This window comes from Leptosomus discolor, chromosome 4 (genome assembly GCF_034619465.1).
Source record: "Leptosomus discolor isolate bLepDis1 chromosome 4, bLepDis1.hap2, whole genome shotgun sequence".
NCBI lineage: Eukaryota > Metazoa > Chordata > Aves > Leptosomiformes > Leptosomidae > Leptosomus > Leptosomus discolor.
Window position 1 is genome coordinate 10798654 of NC_141394.1, and position 9575 is coordinate 10808228.

Genomic DNA, 9575 nt, shown 5'->3' on the forward strand with positions numbered 1-9575 from the left:
TTTAAGATAAATAATAAAAGTTCTTACAGTTTTGTAATTCTTGCCTGGAACCATGACACTGCAGTTTTTACTTCTAAATGAGTGGGAAGTACAGAGGAGTAGAAATACATCTAACTACAGACTCTCTCACTGGCACACATTTTCAATAACTGTGCTGGTAGGGACACTGGCCACGGGGCGCTGCTGACTGCTTCAAGTTCCAGTATTTCTTCCACGTGTTCTGGATCTTTCACACCATTTCAGGTCCTGTTTTGTAGAAAGTTAGTTTTGAAATGGTTTGTTGGGCTTTTTCTTTTTTCATTCTAAAACAAATTAGTTTCCCTTCCCTCCATACTTCATGTTCTTACTTCAATAAATTCCAGTTCATCTGGATGTCCCAAAACTGCCAAGTATTTCCAGTCAAAGCAGGAAGCCTGCCCGTGGCTCCTGTTAATGTTGAGATAAAGCGTTGACCCTACAACTGCAAGACTGCACAGATTTCATCCTATGCCATGATTCTTTTAAGCAGAATGGACTCATCAAGTGGTATTTTTTATGTGATTATCACTGTTTGTTGGGATTTTTGGTGTGATTCATAGTACAAACGGACGGTCCGCAGTTTGCCTTGGCATTAGCTGTGTAAGCATAGCACTTGTATTTTGACTTACAGCTGAGGGTGTCTATGTTTGGGACTTCTGGTCCTTCTTCAATCTGTGTCCCTCTGTAAAAACTAAAATAGGTGAAGTTTAGGCAGAAAAAAATGCATTTTGAATCTATTCTGACTTTTTTTCTTGTAACAGTCTAGTATGGCTTAAATACCAGGCTTCACCAGCCATTTTAAGAAGTTTGCTAAAATAGCTGGGCATATTACTTTCAGCTGATCTCCAAAGTGCTCTTCAGTTGAGTCACCAATACAGGCAACTTCCCTTAATGTGAGAGCCTAAGAATGATGTTTTCAAAGGCCATAGCTAGTGTAAGATTTAGTAATAAACAGGAAGGCATGTTGAGCGCACCTGGCATACGTGAATGTATTTTAAAACCTCCAGTGTCTTTAGACATTTGAGGATTTTGCAGCAGTGGGCAAATGACTTACTGCACTTAAAAGAGTTGAAAGACTATCCAATGCTAAAAACAGTTCCAAAGTAATAAGATGAACAGGATCACTAAAGTATCAGATTGATGTTTAAAGCCTCATTAGTGTTCGACAGTATCTCAGGGAATAAGATAGTTGTTGAAAGAAATACAGGGGAGGAAGAACTTTGTACTCATCCCAAATTGAGAACTTTTCCAGAATTTGCCATTTGATTTTTGCCTGGGGACTGTTCATGAAGAGCAGTTTAGTAGTGCTGCCACTTCAGAGTCTAGCAAGGCTGAGAAGTTGGTCACAGAAGCTGCTAGCCTGGTAGCAGGTGAGTCCTTGCTATAAACAGTACTAACGAAACAAGGGGCAAGATGTTCCTCTGCACAGAAGATGTCCCTCTGTACCCAAGCACAGAAAAGCAGACCATCCCCAGGGTCAGCAGGAGGTGCCAGTCAGGCAGCTTCAGTGGCATTAGTGTTTTTCATCATTATCTGCTTTCTGAAAAGCAATTGTGGCCTTGGATTTGAGGCAGCCTGAATTCAGGGGGTGTACCTGGTGACTTTGTGCAAATGAAATGATTTGTAGCTACGGCTCAGCAGAAGTAGCTTCAGGAGCACAAGCCATGCAGATACAAGCTTGGTTCTGTTGACTTTAGAGCTACAGAACTATATTCAGAGTAGATCAAATCGCTGAGGTTTTTTTTAGTTTGAGGTATTTTTGTGTGGGAAGAAGAGATCAGTGAGTTGTTCCTAAACTGTCCTCAGTTATTGTCAACAGTACTTTGATTTAATTCAAGTAACTTTCAGTATTCCCTAGTAATTTTTTCCCACTGATTCCACTGTCGTGCTTTGCAAGTGTGTTGCAAGCTTAGTCAAAGTTAATAAAGGTACCTCCCATTTCCTAGGAATCTGTTGCATTGAAAAGGAAAGGTTCATTTTAGGTGGCTTGTGTATCACAGCTTGGACTTGTTACGCATTGTTTAACAGATCTACCAGAGTTTTCATAAGAATAGAGCGGGGCATGGAGAATGAGAGCACGTATTCACCCCATAGCCCAGCAGGTTGGAAAAGGTCAACGAAAAGCGCACTCTCAGTTGCATTCAAGGAGCCACGCTAAAAAGAGTTTCCAAAGCCTGCAGCCCTGTGAGAACGGAAGGGAGCAGGTGGAGCGGTACAAATAGCCGGAGAGAAGGGAGATCTGCCAAGCAAAAAGGCAGCTTAACATCCTCGTGCTGGAATCCAGCAGGGTTGGGAACAGGTCTGGGCTTCCTCCCTGCCACTGGCAGAAGGCAGCGAATTGGCCTGGGGAGGCGAAAGGGTCGTAGGCTCGTGGGCCCTGGAGCAGCTATGTACGCCCTGGACGTTGCAGCACAAATAGCACCTTGTTATTCCCTGTCCTACAGGTGGATGACTGGAGGACTGTTAGGCAAATCTTGACCGCAGCAGGACACCACAGATGGCAGCCAACCCCCTAGAGAGAAAACCCAATACCAGTCTAGTATTTTTGAGTGGATCGTGTGGAGAGCCTCCAAACAGTAAGTTTAACTCCCGGAGAGAATGCGGGATGGACATGGTTTTTGCAAAGGCACGTTTGAAGGGAATAGAAAGGAAACAAGTTGCAACGCAGGTTTCTGTATGTGACTTGAAACTGGTTTATGCCCAGTGCCCATTCCAGCCTCAGGCTGTCTGCTCAGCTTACCATCCAGGTGCAGCATTCAGCATTTGCACACCAAACTACTTCACAAATAGGAGCAGATTGCATTTCACCTAAAAGTAATCACATGGTCTAATTTGTCATGTTTGTTGTCAGCAGCAGGAGCAGGTGAACTCAAAAGGTAGGTCTTCTATTGCAGTCTGTCTGGCTTTGCCCAGCTCTCAGGGACACAGTTTATTATTTGCTTTTAGATACCCTGAGCCACTGGCTGCTAGGCTGTTCCCTCCGCAGAGGAATGTCAACAAGAACTTGTTTCTCACATGTATCTTTGCTAGGCCGGGACATTGTATTAGACAGATATTGGCCCGTTCTAGCATAGTCATTTTCATGACGTAAGGCAACTTTCTTTAAATCTACCCTCACACTTGAGTGAATAGATGGTTCAATAATGAGAAATCACCTCTGTGAACTTGGAGAAAATACTGATCAGCTTCTCCAATAATACTGAAATCGAGAGTTCGTTCTTTCACCATACAAATAACATTTAATTTACATAGCATAAGCCCTGCTGGGCAAGCAGTGATGTGAACAGCATAGTAATTCAGAGGTTACAGCAAAAGTGCAGTGCAGGTCTTTGTAGAAACCTTGCTTGATCATTCAGGTAGATGATGAAATTATGAGGACTAAATGTGTTGTCTATGGTATTACAGTGGAGGGTGTTTAATTAAAAAAAATTGTTCTCAATTTGAGAGACTTACCAGGGTTAGTCTGTTTGAAACATGTTCATCATTGCATTAGAGAATCTATTCTAGTGTAGGTTAAGTGGCTTTCTAATGAATATCTTAATCTAATACCACAGTTAATCTCCTCAGACAAGCCTCCAATGCATGTATAAATATACTCAAATGGCAGTGGCTGTTGGCCAAGTGCTGTTTAACTTGACAATATCTCACTATTTGAGCAGCTTGCATTAATGGGAAAAAGAATTTTAAACAGCTTGAAATAATATGTTTTGCTTTGACTTCAGTCATTTCTGAAGATCAACTTCTATTTCAACTGTACTTCTACATATTAGGTATATCATTCAACTTAAATTTGTTAGAAAAGCTAAGTGCAAAAAAAAAAAAAATGCAATTAAGGTACCAAGCCACTAGTTCCAGCACAATTTTACCTGTTCAGTCAAAGCTGCAAGTTACTGACTGAAACCCTCGCAAGTGTATTGTGTACTCAGTGGTGGTGCACATGGACAGAACTTCAGAGCTTTCTGTTTATAAGCAGTAAGCACAGTCATAATTAAACAGTAGAAAAGTGTTACAGTGAAGCAGTAGCTCCTAAAATTAACTGAGCCACATGTTAGTATTGATTTTTCCACCCAGAGCATGCTAACTGTGTCCTGTTTTCCTTTAAGTTACTTACTATGTGAACTCCAAGTCCCATATTAGTTTCCTATTGAGAGCTGAGGACTAGCGTGTGCACATGGCGCACGTGTTTAAGACCATGGAAGCAGCATCAACCTCTTGGTCAATTGTCAGCTCCGTCCTCTCCCTTCTGCGTCAGCTGCCAGAAGTGCTACCCCATTCCTTCCAGACCTGCAGTACTTCTCATGCAGAAGTTACTGTTCATCCTGGACAAGCGGTTAACAAAAAGCTTACAGTCAGTCTTGAGTTTAGCTCCCACCTGCATTTCCTACCTTGTTCTCTTCTATAAAAAGTCTCTTGAAGGAAATTAAATTTATTCACCTGAATCTTTAGGTTGCTGGAGACAACTGGCAAGTAAAACCAGTATCTGCAGAAGTAACTGACCCACAGAACAAGTTGCTCTGCCATGTAGCAACAGCTGGGAGGGACTTGTTTTACATGAGAACACAAAAACTCCAACTTGCCAATACAGTTGTTCATTTGCCTTGGTCCGTCTCCCTCTTCACCCTCCCCTCAACTGCCCCCCCCAGGTTTTCTTTAGCTATTTTGTGGCTCTGTCTGCAGGAGCCCGCAGCCCAGCTTATTCTCAGTGGATTTGTTTCATGACACAGCTGGTACTGAAGTCCTAGTAACAACATTTCAAACACTTGTTCTTCACAGTGCCTCTAGTGTTGTCCCACCAGCTGGATGACCATTAAGCATCAGATGCAGGAGGTAAAGCCTCTGAAGCTCGCCTTCCGGTCTGTCACCAAAACCCATTCCATTTCACATATTCAGACTGCTCCAGCATGCAAAGCAGGAAAGAATTAGCAAAGGCAATTAGATCAGCAGTGTGCTTTTGAAGTAAATGCTCCAGACCAAAGCGCTAATTTATGCGCTTCCCAAACTCCTACACAACTCTGCTCTTCAGACTAAGTTCACTCTAGGGAAGTGATATTTGCAAGCTCGAGCTGGGTTCCTCATTAAGGAGAGAAGAGCTTGCTGAAGCGGCATCATGTATTTGTAACCAAAATTACAAAAAGCAGGCAAGCGCAGCGGCTTTCTGCTTCTGTCATATGGAAAGCATTGACTGGTTGAAGCTAGAAGTGCTCCGCTTCATCTGGCATACTAAAAGGCCACAACTTCAAATAAACGTGTGTTGAAAAGACTAGTCTTGGAAAAAAACCACATGAGCTTAAGCTAAGTAGTTGCTAACAATATTGTGGTGGTGTTCCTAGGTAGGCAGAATACACCACCTGACTATTTCAGAAAGAGCCCTATTCCCTAGCCATCACAGCAGTTCAGGCGTGGTTTTCTTTCTGCTCCCACCCTGACAAAGTAATTCATTAAGCCCCGACCGTCCTTTCTGACCTTTGCTCTCCCCTCAGCAGGATGATCTGACTAAAAGGGACCCATCTGCCAAGCCCTCATTGGAGCTGACGTGCTTCCTGGAGAGCAGGGAGTAGAGAATGAAGCACTTCGGGTTTAAACCTTTGTTGCTCCAAAGAGTGCCAGCCACTTCTCAGGAATTCTTTAGCACCAAGATTTCAGGTCAAGTAACTCACTTCTATCAGAGTTATTAAAATGAATCAGTTCACCGGTCAAGTTGTAACAAACTGTCAGTCTGAAAGTGTTTATTGTTTACTTAATACATTACATAAGTTAAAACACTGAAGTTCCTACTACAGTGTAGGTAACCACACTTCTAGTATGCTTCAGAAGCCCTACGCAGTCGGTACAGAGGTGCATCCCATAGCCCCTCTCAAAGCAACACAAACTCAAGTCCAGGGTCCAGATTCACCTGGACAGGCAGCTGCCTGGAATGCTGCTCGTGCCTTCGTAGCCTACCTTGCACATCTTCAGAGCGCATTTGAAGTTGATTTTTCAGGTTGCCAAATGATTTCCTGAAGGGGATGGCAGATATCCGCTGCTCACGCAGTTTAACCAGGTTTGATACAGGATTTAGAGAGCTCTGCACTCGAGAAGGTCTCCTACTGAAGAGGGGGCAAAGTTTAGGGGCTCTGTGATTATTCTAAGCAGGCTTGCTGTTAGATAAGCAGCTTCCAAAATCCCGTTAATGGTATCCCCACCACTGATGAACAATTTGATCTTCATGTTCAGTCACTAGGGTCCTGTTACCGCATTCTTCCCAACGTCTGACCTTCCCATTCTCCACCAAGATAAATTTCCACTCCACTTTGGTGTCTGCTGGCAGACTGATGGATTCAGACCAGAAGCCATCCTTGTCGTACTTGAGGGGAACGTAGCTGTGCCACTGGCCAAGACACTCGTGGTCACCAGTAACACCAATCAGCTGAGCGTCAGAGTGTGTGATGTAGTGCACGCGGAAAGTCACGTGGATATTTTGAAACATGGGGGGCACAGCCGCAACTCTCTTTGCTTTCAAGTCCCCATCAGGGCAGTCTCCTTGTTCCCATTCCTTGCTGTCGGAGTCTTCCACGCTACCATTCTTGTCAGCCTCCCCCCAGGCTACGTGCTCAGAAACAACTTCCCACTCTTCATGGTCCAAGTCCCTACTCTCAGCTGGCTGACCCGGCTGCTCCTCACTCCTGTCCTTACAGCCATCATCAGGGCCTCCTGCCAAGGTCATCACGCACCACCCGTCGCTCGCCTGTCCCACCTGGGCTCCCGGCTCGCCTGCCTGGCTGCCACACGTGTCAGCTGGATGCTCCCTGGAGTCGGCGGCACCCTGCTTCGGGAGCAGCTGCTCCATCTCCAGAGGTTCCCCGGGAACTCCACCGCTTTCAACATGGTTAAGCTCTTTCCTTGGTACAGCCGCCAGCTCCTCGCCTGGCTTGCGCGGGCTGGACAGGGCAGCAGCCTTGGCCTCCGGCAGCACTGCCTCACCGCTCGCAAGGAGAGCCTCTAAAACAGGAATGGGTTAAGCAACGCCGTTAAGCTGAGCAGCAGCGAACCCAAGCCCTCGCCGGCAGGCTGGGGCAGACCGAGACACACCGAGCTTCGGCTCCCCCCGCAGCACCCCCCGCCCGCTACCTGTGGCCGCCGCCGCCGCCGCCGTCTCCTCGCCCCTCGCCTGCCGGGGCTCCTCGCCGCCGCCCCGCACCGGGGCCGCCCCGGCCGCCGCCTCGCCGCCCTCCTCGCCTTTCCCGTCGCTGCCGCCGTACCACAGCCAAGCGACGAGGGCGGCCAGCAGCCCCACCACCAGCGCCGGCCACAGCCCCGCTCCCAGCCAGCCCCAGCCCCAGGCCTCGGCGGGGAGGGCGGCGGCGGGGAAGCGCGGCGCGGCGGCGGGCTGCCGCAGCACGGGCGGGCCGCGGTCGCGGGCCATGGCCAGACGCTGGCAGCGGGGCCGCCACCGGCCCCCCCCGCCGCCGCTTTAAGCCGGGCCCCGGCCCCGGGGAGGAGCCGCCCCCGGGGCGGGGAGGCGGCTCCCCTGGGCGGCCGGCGGAGCCGTCGGGCCGCCCCTGGGGCGGGCGGTGGCTGGGGTGAGGGAGGGAAAAGGCAGGTCAGAAGAAAAAAAGTCAGAAGTTAGGTGAGAAAAAGGTGAAAGGATCGCTTTCTCACCCACCCCACCCGCCCATTTTCTGCCATGTCTCCCTTTTTTTTTTTCCTTCCCGTTCCGCACTTTATAGCGAGGCACTCGGCACAAGGTAGCCGTGCTGCAAGTGCTTTGAACCACAGATAATGCAAAAATGAAGGGAGGTGGCACGCAAAAGTTGAGGACTGAATGCTTGAGTTCCTTTCCTATTTTTGCATGTGAACTATAGTGGCTGCAGAAGTTTATGATTTCATTCTAGCAGTACTGGTGGCCTTAGATTTATATGCTCTAATAGGGGGGTGGTGAGAGCTGCTGATTTGCTTGTACTTTTAATGCTGATATTGATGAAAATTCAGGCTTTCTCTGGTATCCCTGAGAAGTGAGATGAACTCACTGCCAATTCTGTAACTTCTGCATCATGCTCTAATGACTACAGTTGGATTTCTTAACATTGTCCTGCTCTCCTGTCTTCTGCATTACACTCAGGAAGCTTTTTTGGACTGCCAGGACTTCAGAGTCCATTAGTGCAGAGGACATTTGATGTTTCTTTTATTTTGCCTTCATTTTGCTCCCCGGTTTTCCTCTTGAAGTGATGATGTCAAATTTTATTTCAAAATGGAAAGGTTATACAGCTAAATCTTACTAGGAACCCAAGAAATTTAGTAAATGCATCTTACGACTTGGTATTTTCAATTGGTAATTCTGGAATGACAAACTGTAAAAATTATTATCAGTGTAGACTGTTAACACCACAGCTTAACACCAGAGAAGGAGTTAGGGGAGGCAGTTCCATTCAGTTTTGACTGCTGCCTTTTTTAAATCCATTCTCTTTATCAGAACAAAGGTGTTGTCATTACTTGATTTCTAAAGCCCGCTGATGAGATTTTGTCGACTATCTCATTAGAAGAGAGAATGGCTAAGTGGATGTCCCAATAAGTCTATTTCCAGTGTGTGAATGTCTTAATCTTTCAGTATCATTTAGAGCAGTGCTACCTCAGCTTAATGGGACAGTAAATGTCATTCGAATTTATAGAAGCACAAGTGTGCAGTCTTCACGGTGAAGTTCCCTGGCTCGTATGGTATACGGCGGCCTGTGCAAATACACAGAATTCATGATCTAAATATTTTTCCTTTCTGTGCTTACAACAGTAGCTAAGACACCTCTGAAGCCCTTCAACGAAGTGCTGAGCTTGTGCTTAAGTGAAAATATCTATTTTGGTACTTTGATGTGTGGGATGCATTCAGGCATGTGCTAAACACGCACTGCTCAGATCTTCTACTCATAATACAGTGAAAGAAAAGAGCTGAGAAGCTCGACCTGCTTGGGCACTTTCTCAGTGAAAAATGGTTTGAGGTGCACTCTCTTTTACCACTGTTGGTGCTTCAATGCGCAGCCTAGCCTTGCTACTTAACACAGACACTTGACTGTGATGAGTTGCGTTAACCACTGAAGCTCTTTTTGTAGTAAATTATATTTTCGCAGTTTACTTATATTCCTTTTTTCTAGCCCTCAAAACAGAGACAGTCCCGTGCTCTGTATTCGTACACCGCCTTGCCCAGCTGGGGTTATCAGTTAGGGCACCTACATACTATTCTTTAGGTAGTATGTCTGTACCGCAATTTAAAATGTCCTAGTCATCTCCCTGAAGCAGAGCAGACAAAAATCATTAATTCATGTATCATTACACTAAAAGTGCATCCTTCTGCCAGCCCTGAGCACAGATGAAGAGGCAGTGTTTGGAGCTGCTAACTCCAGTATTTCTGGTCTTAAATCTATTTGATAAAACAGCTTAGGAAGGAAAAGACATGAAACTAACACAGCTTAGAAGTGACTATTACAGGCATCCTTATGGAACAGTTTATTTTGAAGACATAAAAATGCACATGATGAAGGGCAGGGTGTTGCTTTAATGAGCAAGAAAAGAGCAAAGGTCTCCTCTGTTTC

General features: G+C 46.1%; 1 protein-coding gene across 3 annotated transcripts; it reads right to left on the reverse strand.

Annotated features, from left to right (window-relative positions):
• Window positions 1-6184: 6184 nt before the first annotated feature.
• Window positions 6185-7420, reverse strand: STBD1 (starch binding domain 1). Of its 3 annotated transcripts, none has more exons than XM_086464648.1 (2): window positions 7196-7420; window positions 6185-6973 (listed from the first exon to the last, which is right to left on the reverse strand). In XM_086464648.1, exons 1-2 carry the CDS (start codon window positions 7418-7420, stop codon window positions 6185-6187), a joined length of 1014 nt encoding a protein of 337 aa, XP_086320774.1. The 3 variants fall into 3 exon arrangements, with proteins under 3 accessions (XP_086320774.1, XP_086320771.1, XP_086320772.1); XM_086464645.1 differs by having other exon boundaries at window positions 6185-6996; window positions 7126-7420; XM_086464646.1 differs by having other exon boundaries at window positions 6185-6969; window positions 7123-7420.
• Window positions 7421-9575: the final 2155 nt, after the last annotated feature.

Bases quoted from the DNA above. Each gene is read 5' to 3' on its own strand.
- STBD1 (XM_086464645.1), bottom strand. From the start codon at position 7,420: ATGGCCCGCGACCGCGGCCCGCCCGTGCTGCGGCAGCCCGCCGCCGCG. The intron at 6,997-7,125 runs GTAGCGGGCGGG...TTCCTGTTTTAG, and splicing joins GGCGGCGGCGGCGGCCACAG to AGGCTCTCCTTGCGAGCGGT.